Raw genomic sequence first — 19,237 nt, 5'->3', positions numbered from 1 at the left:
GAAAACAGAATCGTCGCGTTGTCAGTTTCCGTCCAAACTCCGTCATGCGCAGGCGCACTGACATCGCGTGATGACGGGATAGCGCGCTCGGATCCAAGCGCACTGGAGCCCCGCCTCCCGATGAGCGCACCTCCACCTGAGCACGGCGAGTTGCGCCGACGCGGCCGCTCTGCAGCGCATGCCCTCGGGCAGCGAGCACGAGCGCTCGGCCGGGCACCGGCCGGCGCGCACGTAGCGCGGCCAGAAGCGCGCGCCCAGGTCGCTCCAGGCGGACGTCAGCGGGCACGACGTGTACGCGCGCAGCCACTGCCGAAGCCGCAGCCGCCGCTTCGGCTGGGCGGCGACATCTAGCGGCGACGGAGAGGACGCGTCCGCCGCCTCCGCCGGGGGGGACAGCGCCAAGAAGCGGGCGTCCATGTCGCCCAGCAGCCCGCGGAGCTCCGTCTCGTTCAGGTCCCGCTCCTGGGGATCCAGCGCCGGATCCGGGTCCTCGCGCAAGTCCACCGGCGGGAGGCCGTCACCGTCGCCGGGGACGGGCCGGAGGAGGTAGTAACCCCGCCACGGCTGGTAGTCGTAGTCGGTGCCCCGCTCCGACGCGCTCGCCGACAGCAGCAGGAGCGCCCACGCGCACGCGATCCCGAGACTCATCTCCGACGAGCAGACGCGCTCCAGACCGCCGTCCGCGAGGGCTTTTAAGTCCAGAGGTGCACGTGTACGCGCGTGTGCGCGTACACGTGCACCACCGTCAATGCACGTTTGTTGTGCACAGGGAACCACTGCACAATCTGGCCACCTGTTCGCCAAACTCCGTAAAGCGGGTAAACAACGGCGGTCGTGGAAGGCCGGCGTCACCATTTTCTGGAATCCGGGGTCACGTCAGCGCCCCGAGAATGCGGCGCAGATAAATGCCTGTTTGTTTGTTTTGTCCATGAGCTAATTCGCTCCGCGCGGTTACGGCCAAATGATGGCCAAAAGTCTGGAAAATAGAAAAAAATAACTAAAAAATAAATGAATACAAGCATCGACATTTGCTTTTTAAGGATGGCAGAATTGCGCATTTTCTCATCTGGCAGATGCAAATAACCAGTGAAAAGTCAATGGTTTACCAAGCAGCCACCCGGACTGCCAGCGCGCTTTTATCGGGCCACCTGCCGACTTTGCGTAATCGCGGCCTCAACCCGACCACGCGCTGTTGTTGACTCTGGCGCCCGGCGAGGTTTTCCCTTGCCAGTTTGTTTTGCACTTGGTTCCACCCACGGCAACAATGGCGGCTCTCATGTACATTTTTGAGTTTTGGAGTGGCCTCTACCGCTGGACAGCGAGTTTGCCACCTGGGCCTGTCCGTGGTCGCAATTGCGGTCAGCAGAACGCCGTCCAGAAATAACAGCGCTAATTGCCGCGTGTTTATTTCTGCAGTGGGGAGAAGCGCTTAAGTGTTTTTTAGCAGCTTGTTTGCGGCTCTCTTCTCGTCTGGAATAAATAAGCTCTTTTACGATAATACAGTCCGGTTGTGTGTGAGGCCGGCTGACATCATGCCTGTTGACGAGGGACGCGTGCCGAAAAAGGCCGGGCGCCGTCCCTCGAGTGCGCCTTCAAAATAAGCCGGGCGAGACCCGCTAATGGTCACGTGACAATGGGTGCATTTTAGATCAAGATTTGCGCCTGTTAAAAATAAATGGATGAATAAACTGAGGACCGGAGTCCATTTTTAGCAAGGCTAACTGACCATGTGAAGTTAGCCAAGATTGAAGTTGATACATTGTTTTTGTATTAGCAAAATGCTTTGGAGAAAAAGTCAAGTGGGTTCCAAAAATGAACATTTTTATGCCAATTATTATTGTTATTTTTTAATATTAACTAAACTATTCCTTCTGGCACATTTCCAAAAGGAAGAGAAGCTCAATGACTTTAATAATTTTTTCTGATGATGGTTTAGACGATTTATTTTTCTGTAACTATGATAAAAAGAACATGGAAAAAAAAACCTCTCCAGGGTCCGCCGTTGCGCCAGATGACAATGGGAAGGGGGCGGAGCTTGACCAGTCCGTCTTGACCAATCACGAGACAAAAAGGGGCGCGGGTTAAAGGACGTCGCTTTCGGCCGTGTGCAGGAGCGAGTCGTCGGCGTCCGTCATGACGCTGCTGTCCTGACTGTCGTCCGCCTCGGCCGCGGCTGAAATGCGGTCACGCGGGCTCGGATGATGCGCTCGCCGTGACCATGACGTGACGCGTACGTACGTACGTACCTTCGTCCTCGGGCAGGTATCTTTTGTCGATGGCATCTTTGATCTGGTTGTTGGCCCCTTTGGGGTCCAGATCCATGGCCCAGCTGAAGTTCATCAAGGCCAGATGAGTCTGTCCTAGTTTCTTGTACACCTGACGGATTGCGTCCCGTCAGTAAGCGACGGAAGACGGACGACGGACGGACGGAAAAAGACGTGGAAAAGCCTTTACCTTGCCGATGAGGAAATAAACCAGTGACTCTTTGGGGACTATCTGCTTCAACTCTCCCAGTTCTTGTAGAGCTGCCTGCACACACACACACACACACACACACATTTTAAGACAAATACTTGTGGGAAGTGACGCCATATTTTGATTAATTAACCCTTATTTTTGAAGTGTATGATTCCTTTTCTAGGCATTTTTTTTGCAAAGATCTCATTTAGGTGGCCAGGAAAGAGGATACAGTGGTACCTCTACATACGAGCAGCTCTACCTACGAGATGCTCAAGATACGAGGAAAATTTTGAGCAAATAATTCGCTCTAGATACGAGAAAAATCTCGAGATGCAAGAAAGCCAGGTGGCCATGACATGAGAGGCTGTTTATCATTGGTCTTTTTTTGCCGCATCTGTTTCGTGTATAACAGATATCTACTAGCACTGAACGGTTTCTTCACGCGAGTTTCTCCTACACATGGACCAGGAAACGCACAAGGAGCATGCGTGGGCAAAAAGAGGGCTTTCTGGGTAATGAAGTATACTCGTGCACACAACACCGATAGCCAATGGCACCCTTTCTCAGAATAAAACTTCATTACCCACAATCAATACGTGGGTAGGCTGTTATTCCTTCCTTAGCCTGTTAGCTCCCGCGATTGCTCATTCAAGACTACTTCTCGTTGGCAAGTGGTCGTGCGTTATCCTATTGTGAGGACATTTGTGTGCATCATTTTCGGAATATTTTGAAGGGAATACAACAGAAAACAGCCCATCGAAAGCGAACGTGAGGGTGGAGGCATGGCAAACAGCTAACCTCCAGAACGAAGGTAAAACATTTTTTAAACAAAATTAGAATTTGTGTAAAGTTACATTAAACGTATGTTTGAGTGTGTCTGCATATATTAATCAAAGTTAATTTAAATTTGTTTGTTCAGTTACGAGTGCGTTGCCGTGGATAAAGTCCCCCCGATCCCCCAAACTCCCCCCTGTTACCTAGTTAATAGATGGCGAATTAGAAGAAATAAAACATTTTTTCCAATCCAATATCCTGTTTTTGGTGTTTTTAGTTCATTTCAATGAGAAACGTTCCCTCGAGTTACGAGAAGATCGACATACGAGCTCAGTCCCGGAACGAATTAAGATCGTATGTAGAGGTACCACTGTATTTACTTCAGCCAGTAGTCGAAGATTATGTATTAGTTTCCGTATATTTGAGAGCGAGAAAACGTTAAAAAAAATATATCTTTTTTTTTTAAGCCAATGATCCTCTGTTTAACAAATGAAAGTGGCCGCTTTTCAAGTTGATTTGAACTGACCTTGTATTTGTCGTTGGCAAAAAGGATGGAGGCTCTGTGGAACTTGCAGAGAGGATTCTTGGGGTCGATCCCGATGGCTTTGTTCAACGTCTCCAGAGCCGCGTCTGATTTCTTCAAGGCGTGCTGCACCTGCCGGGGCGGGGCCAAGCGTTTTTGCCGGTGCCGTGGCACGCGCCACTTCGCCGCCGCCGCCGTTGCCGCCGACTTACCACGCCGATGTGACAGAGCAAGACGGAGCTCTGCGGGTTAATGCCTAGTGCTTTCCTGAAGTGGATTTCGGCCAGGTTGAACTTCTCCTGCTTGAAGTAGATCATTCCCAGGCCGTACCAGGCGTTGTAGTGTCTGTTGCTGACTCGGATGGCGTTGCGGAAACACGCCAGGCCTCGCTCCAGCTCCTCCGTCATCACGAACTCGTGCCCCAGCAGCGTGTAGGCGTAAGCGAAGCTGGGGTCCACCTCCGCCGCAAACGCGCACACAAATGCTGCCATTTACGCACTCGTTGACGGCCAAGGGATTTGCTCATTTCTTATCCCACAAACGTCCGGCATTTTTCATCACAACGGTTATTAGTATTTTTTTTCTGGCTCACCTGGATGGCTCTCTGAAAGAACTTAATGGCAATGTCGTGTTCCCTCTGGAGGCTGAAACAGTTTCCCGCGACGCACCAGGCCTACGCAGACGCAAGATGTTAGCGTGAGCGTCGGGGTCGGCGCCGTCCGACGGAAGCGGCGAAACGGACCTCGGGGCAGTTTTTGTCCATGTCGGTCAGGTCTTTGGACAAGGCAGACAGCGCCACTTCCTTCTGAAGGTGCCACAAAGTGGTGGAGTAGATCTCCATGCCTTCCACTCGGTACGACTCCATCCGCCGCACCTCGCTGAACAGACGCTCCGCCTGGAGAAAAAAAATAGAAACTTTTAGGGCCAGGAATTTAAAAAAAAAAAAAAAGATTTGTGGACTTTTTTTTTTCTGAATCCTATTTTTTGAGCCACTTAATAGAAAATTATTTTCTTATTTTATCTATAAAAAGAGGGAAAATATATACATTTTTTCTCTTTAATTCAAAGGAAAAACAGTAAATACTTACTTTTAAAATGTATTTATTAACACTGAAGAGAGGAAACGAGTAAATATTGTTTTATTTATGTTCCTATTTTTATACTAAGATGTTTATTTCTTAGAAAAACAGTAAAGATTCTTTTATTATTTTTACACTTAAAAATAGTTTTGGATAGAAAACATTAGGAATAAGAAACTAAATATTTTTTTAAAGATTGTTATTTCTTAGAAAGGGAAAACTATACTTTTAATCCTGTGTTTTTCATTTTAAAAAGAAAAGACAGTAAATTGATATTAAGGAATTAAAAAATGCTTTAACGCTAAAAAATTACATATTTTTGGGATTAGAAATGTGTATTTCTTTTTTAAAAGACAATAACGCTAAATGTTCTGTATACATCTATTCTCTTACTATGAATGTTATCATAAAAGGAAGTCGACACATTGGATTTACTTTCGCGGGCGGCACAAAATGAGGTGGTGGGCCAGATCTGGCCCCCGGACCCTCACTTTGACAGCAAAGCTCTATTGGAATAAAAAGTATGGGGATATAGCGACGCAACCGCTATTTTGTCACCTCACCTGCGTGTACTCGGCCAGTTCAAAGTAGGCCCGCCCGACATGCGTGAGGACCCATCCCGTGTTGTAGTGCTGCGGCGGCAAAGCGCTGAGGATGGCCACGGCTTCGCGGCAGTTATAAGAGCAGAGCGCCTGGTACCCGCGACCAAGCTCCCGCAGCAAGGCCAGCACGCCGTCTACGGGGGGGGGCGCCGACAATGAGGCTTCAACTCGCCGACGCTTGGCCGGCAGCGGCGACGAACGTTACCTGCCGCCGCCCTCTGGTGCTGCGGCACCTTGGCGTCGGGAAGACCGAGGGCCGGGTCCAGTCGCAGGATGTCCAGGCTCTCGTTAAGGTTGGCGCTGTTGGACGTCTTGCTGGATTTACATTTGGTTTTCCTGTTGGGGATCTTGGGGGGGAACTTCATCTTTAGCTTCTTGCTGTTCTCCTAACAAAAAAAGAATAGGGAAAAATGAGCAGGTACTTTCTGGGGAATAGGTATTTTTCATGCAAGATTCTTTTAGATTTTTTTTCTACCTCCAAACCCCATAGGTGCATTGTGGGATATGTGATGGCAGACGTGCGTTACCTTGGCAGTGGAGCTGGCGCTGGTGAAGAGTCGGGAGCTTCTTCTGGGCTGGACGTTGGGTGGCGCCGACATGCTCGGACTCAACACCTGAGGAGAACCGCTGAGACGCAAACCAAGATGGCGTTGACTAAGTGACTGCGATAAACTTTTTTTTTTCACTGCGACGGCAAGTAACAAACTTAATACATATTGCACAATATGTACGGATCATGTAGAGCATGTGTCAAAGTAGCGGCCCGGGGGCCAAATCTGGCCCGCCGCATCATTTTGTGTGGCCCGGGAAAGTAAATCATGAGTGCCGACTATCTGTTTTAGGATCAAATTAAAATGAAGAGTATAGATGTATATGAAATTTCCTGATTTTCCCCCTTTTAAATCAATAATTGTAACTTTTTAATCATTTTTTTCTGTATTTTTTAGTTCAAAAGTCAAATTGGAAAATCTAAAAATATATTAAAAAAGCTAAAATAAACATTGTTTTAGATCTATAAAAAACTGAATATCCAGGGCTTTTAATCCACGTGAAATCAAGTTGACGTTAAAGCACAAGTCTGACACCCTTGTCATCAAACAAAGTTTGTGGCTGCGGGCCATTTAAGGAATATTGAAAAAAAAAAGAAAAACATTCCTACTGTTCCAACTGCTTTAACGCCATTATTTAGTGATTAAATGACGTGAAAGATGGTTACCTAGCGTGAGGTGCCGATGTCTGTGACGAGTTAAAGGGGATGGGCAAAACATCGCGGCTGTTGGCGCTCTGACTGAACACCGACTTGGACTGTCCCATCCTGGACACGGCCTGGAAAACAGTTCACGCGTTAATGACGGACGGGCGGACGGCGCACGCTTTGGGGGCGTCGACTAACCTTCTTATTGGAAGCCACCGATTGCGTTTCCATGCCCGACGAAAAGTTCTGCAGATACGTGGGGTCACCGGGACTCGGCTCCAGAGGCAAAATGCCAAAACTGCGCAAAGAGACACGTGCTTGACGGAACCACATAACACTGGCCCTCACCTGGGTAAAAATATATTGACTGTAAATTATTCTTTAGAATTTGATTCGATTTGATGTATTACAAATATTTGAAAGTGAAAAACATTTTTTAATCCTTTTTTATAGTTTTTGTAGCTCTCTTATTATCTTTCAAATGAACTCAAATGATACATTTGCAAACATCTGCTTTTACTTTGAAAATCATACCCAGAATTTATAAGATGAACGTTTGATGCGTAGTTTTGGATTCAAATGCACAATTCCAGCTAAATATTTTTGCCCAGCGTAATAGAACTCTAAATAATGTGATGAATATATCAGCCGATGAGTTCAGTTTATTTAGTGATTAAATGACGTGAAAAATGGCAAAAACAAGTTATTCTTTGCTAAGAAAAATTGAAGGCAGCTGTACCTGGGTGTGAGCGGACTGAGCGAGCTGGGTCCTCCCAGTAAACTCCTCCCACTCTTGGGCTTGTTCTGTTTGGCCAATAAGGAGCCGGTGGTTGCCAGGGAAACGGGGTTGCCTAAGAGAGACCCGCCTTCCGGGGTGATGAGCGACGAGTCGATGTAGGAAAGCGTCAAATCCGATGTCTGTTTCCCGTTGGACGATTCTAAATTCAGGCGATTTAACTCCTGCGGGAAAAAGACCCACTTGAGTCCTTTTAAAGATGCTTCAACAAAAACAAAGATCACGTAAACATTGTCAATCTAAAGCCGCCAATGACCATGTGCGGTCGATTGGTCACCGGTCTTTTGGTCGCCCGGACCGCAACAACGGGCAAGCAAAAGACCGGCGACATAACAAGGTAAAACAACACGGTCTACGCATCAATAAAAGCCAACAATGGCCATGAGCAGTTTCACTGAGCCGACGTGTGAGTGTAGAAGAGTTTGTATGTACATGCGTTGTCCCTTTAAGAAGCGACGTCAGTCAGGGTCTTAACAGGCTCTCCAACAAAAAACAATAACAGTCCGGGAAATTTGGAGCTTTTCTTTAGCCTAATAATTAATAGGGAATGAAGTATGACTAAATAGTAATTCGCAGTTTGTATTCAGGGAATTTGAGCAACGATTTAAATGGTAATTATGAATAACCTTCCGGGCGACCAAAAGACCGGCGATCAATCGACCGTGTACCCCAATGACGGCGATAGAAGGTTCGAGCCCTCGTTTGTCAGCGTCAATGGTGAACAAGGCAAAAATAAAAGCTCGTGAGCGTTACCAGGGTGTGCTGTGGCGTCTCCATGAAGGCGGTGTCCAAACGATTGGGTGGTGTCGGCGCGGCGCTCACGGAAGGGGCTACTGAACCATGCTGCAACGAGGACAACCTGAACACCTGATCGGCGTCCGCTTTGTCGCCTGCGAAAGTCAAAAGGAGTAAATCGTGCGCGACTACTACGCCAAAGCAGGGGGAGGCGTTACCTAGTAGACAAAGGTTCTGGAAAGGCGACCATAGGAAGGGATTGAGTGACAAACTCTTCCGGAAACACTCGGCACCTTTGGTGGCGCGATCCGTCTTGCTGTTCCGAAGAGAAAAAAAAGACGGGCGGGAGGTTGAGATGCGTCGCCGTGGCGGCGCCGACGAGTCGCTCACCAGTAAATGTGTCCGAGGAGCGAGAGCGTAAAGGACGCCGAGTCTCCGAACTCGTTAACCAGGTCGTCTTGGCTTTTGTGTTTGTTGAGCACGCCACCGATCAGGACCTGCTCGCCTTCGGCCAACCTGCCGGGCGAGAAACGATGACGTCGCGCCGCCGGCTCTGCCCAACCGGCAGGCGGCCATTTTGCATTCTTACTTGCTGAGCTCCACGCAGCATTTGGCCAACAGGAAGCGCACCTGCGGCGTGGACGAGCTGTGCGCCTTGAGCAGCCGGTACGCCTTGTAAGCTTTGCCCGAGCGGTAGTAGCACGTCGCCAAAAGGTACAGCGCCTCCTCCGACCTCACTGCCGCAGACAACGGATACGGCTCGGCGTCACGCCAACCGGGTCGGGCAGGAGTTGCGAACGTTACCTTCGGCGTAGAGGCGCTCGGCCAGGAAAACGGCGTCCAGGTAGGCGTAGTGGTTGAGTGCTTGCCACACGGCGGCCTGGACACACAAAGTGACAACGTCATTTTCTACTCCCCTTAGGTTAGTATAAGGTTTAGGACAGGGGTCTCGATTCGCCCTTCCGATAGATACAAAACTTTCCTATTTAGGTTGGAAAAACACAAATATTAGGGTTAACATTAGAGTTAAGTCACCCAAATGGACACTCAGTCCATTTAAAAAAATGAATGATCATTTTTGAAAGCAAAATGTGTAACAAAATGTACGCAATCTATTCTTGTTTACAGTAGAGTTTGATGTGAGTCTGTACATGGGTTTGAAAAAAACTGAATTAAACTGTGCTTTTGTTGCTGTTCTTGATAGGTTTTTGGTCTGGTTTCCTCCAATTGAGTCAAAGAGATTTCTGGACAAGTCATTTCAGGATAATTCATAAAAAATCACACCCTTAATCCAATTCTGACACATTAGTAGCCCTTCTACTCAACGATAGGGTCTATTTTGAAATACTGGTGCTTTGTCTTTTATAGTGACTAAGCATCATTGGTCTTGTTTTGGTCTTGCAAAACGTCCAGCAAGTGAAAAGTGCTAGTTTTTCGTCGTTTTTTCCATTTGCCACCGATTTTAAAGGTATGAGCACACTGACTGATTGAAGCTGTTGTTCTCATCTCCGAAATTTGGGGCGCACATGTTGATTTTTTTCTCGTAGTTGGCGTTCTGGCGTCATTGGTAGGGCGACAGCGGGGACGTAAACCGGGCCGACTACTCCTCGGGCACTCGGCTTAGAGAAAAGGTAAACGTCGTCAAAAGGTGGTCAATGTGGCAGCTAGCCTTTACACTTGACCTCCGTGACCTTCCGTAAGAGTTGAATTTGCGAGACAATTGCCAGCAAGCTGCTACAGGGGAGGCCCGAGCGGCCCGAGAAGGCGCCTCCGTCCCCGGACTGGAGCGGCCGCCGAGGCCGGGACGCGGAAGAGCTACGGCGGGCGGGCTTCGACGGCGTCTAGGGGCTCCAATGGAGCTTTGATTCTTACCTGGACGGGTTCTTGCAACACCGTCATTCCGTCGCCGTCGCTTCTTTTTCTCCTTTTCTCTCCTGTTCACCTCAGGCTCCGGCAGGATTTGAACATTCCGACCGTTAGCGGCCGAAGTCAGCCGGAAAATGCCGAGCGCGAGCGGCCGGAAGACAGGAAATCAGCGGGATGGGAAAGGAAATTGTCAGCGCTCTCTGGCGGCTCCACGGGAAATGACAGTCGCTCTCAACGAACGCACTCAAAATATTAAATAGTATAAACAAATGTCGTAAAACTTAACTTTACACTTATTTGAGGTCTTTACGTTTCTTTGATTCACTTTATTTCATATTTAAATTTCTACTTGTTTCAACAGGTAAACTAAATAAAATATTCATTTCTCTTATCCGTGCATGGGTTGCGTGGAGGCTATGTATTAATAGTTAAACAACAAATCAATTGAAGAAAATATATTTTTGAAATCTACACAAAACATGCTGTGAGAAATCAAATTAAAATTTTGATATACAAATACTAAAATAGGATTTTATGAGAGTCCATTCCATGTTATTTCTTTATTCCCACATTCAGTAATAGTTCAAAACGTTTCAATTTTAACAAAACTAAATGAAAATATAAAGACAAAAAAATGGAGTAGAAAATTAATAGTTTGATTAAATACTGGCATATTGCTGAGCAATTTTAAATTTTGTTTGTGAAAAATTGACTAACAACACCAGTTCCTACCGCACTACAAAAGGGCCACCTGACATTTGCACACATCAATTTTGTGAGCACGTCTCTGATGTTGTGTTGTCGTATAACGAAAAGCTTGTTCTCCAACCAATTTTGTTCAAATAGAACAATTTGCAGGTCAAAACGCTGGAAAGGAACCCAAGCGGGTCACAACGAGTAGAGCTTCAGCTGTTCCTCCATGTCGCCCTCCGTCACCTCGCCCAGAGCTTCGGCGTTCTCCCTCAGGAGCAAGAAAATGGCCGCCAACTGCTCCTGTTGCACCCTGGGAGGACAACATGATGGATGGATGGGTGGACGCAAACATGGCAGATGGATGGACAGATGATGGAAGGATTAAAAAGTGGTCATGTGATTTTTTTTATGTAATTCACTGCCTGCCATTGACAGCGACGGACATCCCATCCATTTTGACGGCGGTCAGCCCTTGAGGTCAAATTGGATTGGACGCCCTTTGCCTTTATTTAGCACGCAAAGTCATCTTTTGATTGAAAATATTTCGCTTTTTCAACTCTCTACTGGTTTATAATAGCGTGACATTTTATTTTGCAGGTCAACATTCAAAAAAAAAAATCATGGCGTTCTTTCGCCGAATCGTCTTCCATTTGGTTTTGCTCAGTTCCGGATTAGCTGAAAGGTGGAAAAAAAAAAGGAAAAAGTGAAACCTCACCACAGAATGACATTCATGAGGACAAGCATGATGTAAAATATATATTTTTTTCCTTCCTGATACCACAAAAGGTAAAAGGGCAATATTTACTGTTTCACCCTTTTGTATAAAAAGGTTGGAATGAAAAAAAAATGAATAAAAAAAAAAAGTTTTTTAATTTAAAAAAAAATCTATTAAATAAAACTGAGAATGCTTACTCCCCTCCCTTTTTATTTTCAAAAAATTGAAAAAAATGACTGGGAAAAAAATTAATAGATGAATCAATTAACAAAAAAATGGAATTAATTCCATTTAAAAAAATATTCCTACAGCAGATAGACTTCCGCCATCATGGCAGCCGTGACTTAGCGCCACCTCAACGCAAGTAAGTTTCTTGTTGTTCTGACCTTTGTTCCTCCTGCAGTTCCTCCTTACTCATCAGCGTCACCATCTTGTTGGCTTTCTTCCCAGGCGTGAATGTGACTTTTTCGTCTTCCGCCGCCGCGCCTGCAACGTAAGCGGGACATATCCCGGTAGGGCATCGTGACAGCGGCGTCCATCACGCCAATCTCCTAATAGAATTACAGCCGCCTAAATCTTTGTCCTGACAGGATGAGCTCAAAGGTTTTCTGGGAACGCACAAAGACACGTGCTGCTAAGCTGCATTCAAGCGGCAGATGGCACTTCTGCTCATAAACACGCCAACGGAGAGACCAAATACATTGTCTTCCTCACAATTGCCTCCATTTTATGGAAAAATGTTGAGCGAAATGCTGGGAATGGGAGAATTTTTACCGTTTAGCTCCAGTTCTGCTTGCTGGTCTGCTGCCGGCATCGCTTCGGGTGCCGGGGGTTTCTCCTGGTGGGATCTTGGGGACGGCCCCAGAGCAGTTTCACCCGTGGTCCCTGAAAGTGGTTCAGCCACGACTCGTAGGACGCCGTCAGGTTCTGGTTCTAACTTGACGACGGACTCTCGTTCTGAAACTGCTTTTAGAGAAGGTTCTGGACCCACCTGTGCTACTGAACCAGGTTCATGAACTGCTGCGACCGCTTCTACTTTCACTTCTTTGGAGGGTTCTGCCTCTGGGGGGTTTTCCGGTACTGCTTCATTGGGGGATTTGGAATCTTTTTCCAGATGCTGACTTGATTTTGTGCGAGATTCTGGTTGAGCAAACACTTCTGGTTTTGTTACAAAGGACAGTTCTGCAATCGAAACTCGGTCCAGTACAGCTTTGACTGTGGATTTGGAGACCTGTTCCAGAGAACAACATGATTCTATGGCAGATTCTGGTTGAGTAACTGTTCCCGGAAGAGGGACAGTTTCTGGTGTTGAAAGAGGTTCTAGCTTAGGCTTAGTTTCTTGCACTGGGTTTGGTGATAAAAGTGTCTCAGGTACAGGTTCTGGCTGAGGGACAGGTTCTGGCTGAGGGACAGTTTCTGGCTGAGGGACAGTTTCTGGCGTTGAATGACATCCCAGCTGACGCTCAGTTTCTTGCACTGGATTTGGTGCTAAAAGTGTCTGAAGGACGGTTTCTGGCTGAAGGACGGTTTCTGGCTGAAGGACGGTTTCTGGCTGAAGGACGGTTTCTGGCTGAAGGACGGTTTCTGGCTGAAGGACGGTTTCTGGCTGAAGGACGGCTTCTGGCTGAAGGACGGCTTCTGGCTGAAGGGCGGCTTCTGGCTGAAGGACGGCTTCTGGCTGAAGGACGGCTTCTGGCTGAAGGACGGCTTCTGGCTGAAGGACGGCTTCTGGCTGAAGGACGGCTTCTGGCTGAAGGACGGTTTCTGGCTGAAGGACGGTTTCTGGCTGAAGGACGGTTTCTGGCTGAAGGACGGTTTCTGGCTGAAGGACAATTTCTGGCGTTGACTGAAGTTCTATCTGAGGCTTAATTTCTTGCACTGGATTTGGATCTAAAAATGTTTCAAGTATAGGTTCTAGCTGAGGGACGGTTTCCAATGTTAAAGAATGGTCAAGCAGAAGTTCTAGCTGAGGGTTAGTTTCTTGAACTGGATCTGGCTCGGGTTTTGGGACTGCAGTTCCCTGCCCTGAAGTTGATGCTGAAACTGCCTCCGACTCAGAGACCAATTCACCTGGGACATGCTCTGAAGCTATAGGGTCCAGCTCTGCTTCTAAAAGGAGTTGCGGCACCGAAACTGTCTCCTGAAAAGACGCCAATGCTGGGACAGGGTCTGGTTCAAGGGGGTTGTCTTCGGACTGGGATTCTTGAACATGTTCTGGAACTTTTCCGGATACAGAGTCAGTTTCTGGGGCAGCCTAGGAAGATCAAACGTCAAATTCAGTCACGAAGCGGCAGTGAATGATCATGTCTCGGAGCCATTAAAGATGCTAGACATGAATAGGTCAAGACTGCGTCCAAATGTGGGAAGCGCCACCTATCCCATCCTGTCACTTGCAGGTTCGGTTGTTGACAAGCTGCCAGCGCCTGCTGCTGACACATGATCACACACGGTACTTATTCTACATACGAAGAGTGAAAGCACCTCAGTCACGTTGCTTCAAACCCACCCTCACGCTTGTATAATTTGACATAAGATCAAATCACCTGTTGAAAGGGTTCAAGATCAAGATTTCGGTCACACTATTGATTTCAAGTGATTAATTCAACAACATTAAGAATGCAATTATAAGTTGTTGTTGTTTTTTGTTTCAATTTAGGGCTCCATTTTTCCCCGTTTCAAATCTCTATCCAATGTTATCCTCTACTTTAAAGAAAATTAGAACCGTTCCAGAAGACCATATCAGGAATTCTCCGTTCAAACACAAATTAAAACACACTTGTTGCCATCACAACTTGATCAAGTGGCCGCAAAGGAAAATTTCGAATCAGGTTTTAACTTCTAAAGTGAATTAACGCTGATCCCGTTGACGGCATATCAAACGACGCCAATGGCTTTCTGCTAACGTGCAGTTAATTAGCGTGATTTGAATGTTCTAAAGACGGCACATTTTCATAAGAAAGTGACGAGAAGACAACCTGAGGCTCAGCCGCCGAACGTCTGGACGGAGGCTGCTCGTCTGCGACGGCATACGCGACTGAGGGGCCGTCCGCCGGGGACCCGACGACCGGGGAGTCGGTCTTCTTGTTCCTGCGGCGGAGGAGAACGGCGGCGGCCACCAGAAGGGCGAGCGCGGTGACCGCGACGACGCTCGGTTCTACCTGAAGCTCCATGACAGCCGAGAGGATGCAGTGACGACGAGCCAAACTTTATACTCCTCCGTCAAGTGCCCGGAAACGCCATTTCACAAACATCCGGCCGGGTTTCAAAATAGTGGCGTATCCAAATTTCCGCATCCGGGAGACCAAAATATAATACGCAGCGAAATAAAAAAGAAATGTGTAAAAACCCGAAACAGTTACACTCCAATTGTTTTATTACATAATTTTACTACTCCTGGTTCTCCATACTAGTCAAGAAATGTGCCATAAATGGATTTTAAGTCCATGGCAGGCAGACAATTTCACTCAGCATGATTTACAAAATATTTTATTGGGCAACACAAATGATTATTGACAAGGCACATGTGTTTACTAGCAGAAGGAACCTCTTGACCACAGTTTAAAAAAGAAAAAGAAAAAAAGGGCTCCGACGCGTCGCCTGTCACCGCGACGAGCTCCTCTCTTTGCTGAGGCAGTCGTCGTGCCCGCGGGCGTCGCCGTTGGGCGCCGAACCACACGTGCGCCTCTTCTTCCTGCGGTGGGACGCCGCGTCCCCTTCTGAGCACGATTCAGCCTGCAAGCGGAGACAAAATGGGTCAGTAGCTGTAGCATTTAGCTAACTCATAAAAAGCAATTGACAAAACTATTCCCTCTACTTATTAAATCCGCAAAAGGATAAAAAAAGCCACATTATTGGACATCTATTACAGTCAATGGCACTCAAGTTTGCGAGTCGGCGTCTGCGTCACATACGTCAGAGTCTGAGTCGGAAGAGCTGGACGACGACGAGGACGAGTCGCTGGAACTGTCGGACGCGATTCCCGTAGACTCCTGCAGGTCCACTCGGTCCGCCAGCGCCGCCAAATCGGGTCTCTCCTGCTTCAAAACCCTACAACAAATGCACACAAGCACGTTAAGTGTTTTCGCCGCCATGCCGCCGCCGTTCGCTTCGTACCTGTACCACTTGCGGGATAGTTTGGGGCGTCCTCGGACCGTTTTGTGCCAAACAATGGGGAAGTTGGTGGTGCTGGCAAAGTTCTGGGTGACGGCGATGGTCGTGTCCAGGTTGAGCACGACGTGCCACCAGCCACCTGTTGCCGTGACAACGAACAAAAAGTGAAGAAGTTAAGTTATCCGTTTGTGATATCTCGCGGGTGGGATTTCCACTGACCGGGCACAAAGACGGTCTCCCCGGGTTTTTGCAGTATCTCCAGCGGTCGAAACTCTGTGGGCCACCCGGGCTGCTGCGTCCGGGGGTACACGACGTTGAACCAGGTGATGGCCTCGTCCTGCTGATTGCCGCCGTCGTCTCGCGTCACCTTGATGAGGTCTCGCGGAGTGTTGGTGGGGAACAGGCACCACCTCTTGTGGCCCTGTACCAGAGCGTTCCAGGCGCTGGTGCCCAGAGGGTCGATGTGGATGCCCGTACCCGAGCGAGCGGGACCCATCACAAACCACCTGTAGACCCGGAAAAAAACATCCCGTTGCGTCACACGGTGACGGCCCGCCGCCACCTCAAGGCGAGTCGCTGACCTGTAAGGCGGCCGTCGCTTCTCCCCGGCGAACTGGAAGAGGTCATCGGTGAAGAAGACCGGCACCTCGTAGTCCTGCAGCAGTTTCCGCCGCTTGGCGTGCTCGCCGTAGCTGCTGTCGAAGATGTAGAGTGGGCTGTCGTCGCGGGTGCCCTCCAGGTATTCCACGTAGTATTTCATCTTCATCTTGACCGAGTAGCCGTCGTTGTCCTCGCCGCATTTGAACTTCTGGTTGCGGTACTTGCGTTTCAGCCGCTCCAGGGTCCATTTTTGCTGCGCGGGCCACGACTCCTGACAGCGGAGGAGAACGACGGGCTTGTAGGGTCTTTCGAAGCGCTCAATGAACTCTTCGGGGCTCGTGCGCACTGCGTCCACGCGTTCCACATTGTCCTGTGGTGATAAAAGCAGATTTTGTACTGATTATGATTGTGCAATGGGTTATGGGCTGGACTGGCTGTTATTTTTTAATCATACAGAGCATCAAATTTAGCTATTCTTGCTCGTCTGGGTTTGATGCAATTAGTTTATTAGGAATCACATGATTTGAGCAGATGCAGCCATTGAAAAGGCTAAAAACTGACCTTTTTTGAACCTTCACACAAACGTGAGCGTTCAGAAATATGAAAATTCAGTGCCAAATCTCCCCATTATTGGGAAACATTTTGCTCCATTAGCAGAGTTGTAATTGAATTAATGTTCATTTAGCTTATGTCGTCACGTTGAGAATATTCTCGAAAGAGCGCCGACGTGATATGTTAGCCACACTGCTACCTAGCATTAGCTCACCCCGACTGGGCACATTACCTTGACAGAGTTGTGCGACACGTTAAATGTATCATGATACGCGTGTTTTATCCAGTCTGAGGAGTCCTTCAACTCTGGCCTGGCACTGCGTTTGGCCTCTTTAATCCTCTTCTTGCTCTTGTGGTTCATTCCTTCCGTTTCGTTACCGTCGATATTTAAGATAATAAGAAGCTAACACTTGTTGTGCACTCAATTCGCTTCACAGCCGAATCGGTAGACACCTGGCCAACTATTTCCTCGATTAAGACGTCGAAACATGTCAAACACAACACCGTCGCAACTCCAAAGATGATTCTTATGACACTGAGGAGCACGTTTCACGTGTCTGCATGGCGTTGGGAGAAGCTTGTTTTGTTAGCCGGTGGCTGAGGTACACAAAACTCTTTCGCAAACCCTTGCCCATTGGTCATACCCCTTAACGCCTATTGGCCAATATGCAATGGACCGTATGATGGTCCCGCCCATAAAAATAGCCACTATTTTTGATTGGCTGTTAGTTTTTCTTCCGCCAGAAGCGGAAGTGAAACGAATTGAACTGATGGAAACTGTCGGTTTATTCAATATGTGTCCGTATTTTGGGAAGATATGAACGACACAAAAGATGAAATTTCCACTGGGACTCTCCGAGTGTTCACCTTTGAAGAAAAAAACAAGACGCACGAGTCGTTAAGCGTGTCCATACCTGAGGTAAGGGGATCAGAGGAGTCAAAACAAAAGGCAGAGGATCCCCCAAATTCAACTTACTTTCCGGGGGAAACAAAAGACGACGGATAAATTCTACAATCGTTGCGTAAATATTAGAAAGCTCGCATTGTGTGCATGCTTTTTACGCGATTTTGCCGTGTAATTTTAAAATATCCCATATTTTTTTGTGTCATTGAACGCAGCTACACGCTGTCAAAACCGTCCAAAAATGTGTATACGTATACTACTTTTATCTGATCACATTTTTTCTGATATTTTTCATTTATTAAAGTTGTCCATGGCTCCCATGGCAGATACCCAAATTTTGGTTGGTTACGTTTTTTAAAAAAAATCTTAACTAAAAATGTAGCAACCCTGGTCCACATGAGTGATGAACGAATGCTGCTCGTCCTTTTTTTTCCTTCAGGTCCTGGATGCGCATCACGGCATGCACGTGTGGCCCTGCGCGGTGGTGTTGGCTCAGTATATCTGGAGCAGAAGAACTCACCTGAAGGGCAAGACGGTGCTAGAGGTGAGGCTGGCGGATGCACGCTGACTGTTCCCACCACCCTCGATTCGATGACGCCTTCTGCTCCCGAAGCTGGGCGCGGGCGTGGCTCTTCCGGGCGTGCTGGCGTCCCGCTGCGGCGCCAAGGTCATCCTGAGCGACGACGCCGACGCGCCGGCGTGCGTGCGCAACTGCAGACAAAGCTGTGAGGCCAACGGGCTACACGACGTGCAGGTGGTGCCTCTCACCTGGGGGGAAATCTCCCCGCACCTGCTCCGGCTTCCGCGCCTTCACCTGATTTTGGCGTCTGACGTTTTCTACGAGCCCGATGGTAACCGGCAGGCACGTCCTCGAATTGATTTCTGCTCCGAAGGAAGGGGAAAGTTGCACTTCCTCGTCACCACACTATGCTCTTGTCTTTAGATTTTGAAGATATCCTGGTCACTGTTGCTTTCCTTCTGCGAAAAAATCCAGACGCGGAATTTTGGGTGACATACCAAGAACGAAGGTGCGTTTGAAATATTTCCTGAAAATGAATGAATACTATTATAATATTTAAGTTGTTTGTTGTCACTGATTGAGTGTTCAAACACAAACAAACACATTTTTTTGCTCATGTGTTAGTGGCGACTGGAGCATAGAGGCGCTGCTGCACAGATGGAAGCTGGCCTGCATCGACGTAGACCTGGAATTGTTTGACGCCAACAAATCGGAGTTGGCGGGCTCCACTCTTCCCGGCAACCACGTCATTCAAATGATGATCATAACGCTGGCGAAGGAGGCGTAAAAATAAATCACGTACCTTTTCCTCGCCAGTTTGCCGTTCATCTGCAATGTTTCGTTGGACTCGGAGAAGCGGACAGAAGCAAATTCTAGAAGGATGAGAAGTTCCTGAACTCTGGACTGCGTGTTCTATTTCACCTGTTTTAATAACAACTTGATAGATGAGAATGTCAATTAAAGCTAGAATGTAAATTCACTTTTGCTGAATAAACATTGACACTTGATGTTTCTCTAATTTGTCTTCAGTAGCTCATGAGAAGTTAGAAAATATGACCATATGGTATTTGGGTGAAATGTATGACTTAAAAACAATGTAAAATATTTTGAAAT

The 19,237-nt window shown here is 47.7% G+C and overlaps 5 protein-coding genes across 9 annotated transcripts; 1 reads left to right on the top strand and 4 right to left on the bottom strand.

Moving 5' to 3' along the window:
• Positions 1-29: 29 nt before the first annotated feature.
• Positions 30-855, bottom strand: LOC144088283 (noggin-like). Its single transcript, XM_077618609.1, has one exon. It carries the CDS (start codon positions 853-855, stop codon positions 43-45), a length of 813 nt encoding a protein of 270 aa, XP_077474735.1. The 3' UTR covers positions 30-42.
• A 102-nt stretch (positions 856-957) lies between these two features.
• Positions 958-10,220, bottom strand: cdc27 (cell division cycle 27). Of its 2 annotated transcripts, XR_013304889.1 has the most exons (20): positions 10,037-10,220; positions 8,969-9,044; positions 8,754-8,901; positions 8,555-8,680; positions 8,383-8,480; positions 8,183-8,319; positions 7,373-7,593; positions 6,832-6,931; positions 6,655-6,764; positions 5,966-6,065; positions 5,644-5,824; positions 5,400-5,572; positions 4,500-4,652; positions 4,350-4,430; positions 3,970-4,215; positions 3,761-3,889; positions 2,455-2,529; positions 2,247-2,376; positions 1,986-2,173; positions 958-976 (listed from the first exon to the last, which is right to left on the bottom strand). XR_013304889.1 is itself a non-coding variant. In XM_077618909.1 (19 exons), exons 1-19 carry the CDS (start codon positions 10,061-10,063, stop codon positions 2,082-2,084), a joined length of 2,403 nt encoding a protein of 800 aa, XP_077475035.1. In that variant the 5' UTR covers positions 10,064-10,220; the 3' UTR covers positions 1,908-2,081. The 2 variants fall into 2 exon arrangements, 1 of the variants encoding a protein (XP_077475035.1); XM_077618909.1 differs by lacking the exon at positions 958-976 and having other exon boundaries at positions 1,908-2,173.
• A 434-nt stretch (positions 10,221-10,654) lies between these two features.
• LOC144088474 (uncharacterized) lies at positions 10,655-14,675 on the bottom strand. 4 transcript variants are annotated; one of them, XM_077618911.1, is made up of 5 exons: positions 14,414-14,675; positions 12,870-13,692; positions 12,213-12,833; positions 11,825-11,924; positions 10,655-11,033 (listed from the first exon to the last, which is right to left on the bottom strand). In XM_077618911.1, exons 1-5 carry the CDS (start codon positions 14,606-14,608, stop codon positions 10,919-10,921), a joined length of 1,854 nt encoding a protein of 617 aa, XP_077475037.1. In that variant the 5' UTR covers positions 14,609-14,675; the 3' UTR covers positions 10,655-10,918. The 4 variants fall into 4 exon arrangements, with proteins under 4 accessions (XP_077475037.1, XP_077475036.1, XP_077475038.1 ...); XM_077618910.1 differs by having other exon boundaries at positions 12,213-13,692; XM_077618912.1 differs by lacking the exon at positions 10,655-11,033 and adding an exon at positions 11,285-11,398 and having other exon boundaries at positions 12,213-13,692; positions 14,414-14,674.
• A 233-nt stretch (positions 14,676-14,908) lies between these two features.
• On the bottom strand, positions 14,909-17,339 carry jmjd6 (jumonji domain containing 6, arginine demethylase and lysine hydroxylase). Its single transcript, XM_077618705.1, has 6 exons — positions 16,933-17,339; positions 16,130-16,518; positions 15,768-16,054; positions 15,552-15,687; positions 15,350-15,485; positions 14,909-15,170 (listed from the first exon to the last, which is right to left on the bottom strand). Exons 1-6 carry the CDS (start codon positions 17,059-17,061, stop codon positions 15,039-15,041), a joined length of 1,209 nt encoding a protein of 402 aa, XP_077474831.1. The 5' UTR covers positions 17,062-17,339; the 3' UTR covers positions 14,909-15,038.
• Positions 17,340-17,443: 104 nt separating this feature from the next.
• mettl23 (methyltransferase 23, arginine) lies at positions 17,444-19,131 on the top strand. Its single transcript, XM_077618707.1, has 5 exons — positions 17,444-17,619; positions 18,044-18,148; positions 18,218-18,455; positions 18,548-18,632; positions 18,749-19,131. Exons 1-5 carry the CDS (start codon positions 17,518-17,520, stop codon positions 18,909-18,911), a joined length of 693 nt encoding a protein of 230 aa, XP_077474833.1. The 5' UTR covers positions 17,444-17,517; the 3' UTR covers positions 18,912-19,131.
• The last annotated feature ends 106 nt before the right edge of the window (positions 19,132-19,237 follow it).

This window comes from Stigmatopora argus, chromosome 14 (genome assembly GCF_051989625.1).
Source record: "Stigmatopora argus isolate UIUO_Sarg chromosome 14, RoL_Sarg_1.0, whole genome shotgun sequence".
NCBI classification, from domain to species: Eukaryota; Metazoa; Chordata; class Actinopteri; order Syngnathiformes; family Syngnathidae; genus Stigmatopora; species Stigmatopora argus.
Note: the sequence above shows the minus strand (reverse complement) of the source record. Positions and strands in the feature narration are given on the sequence as shown.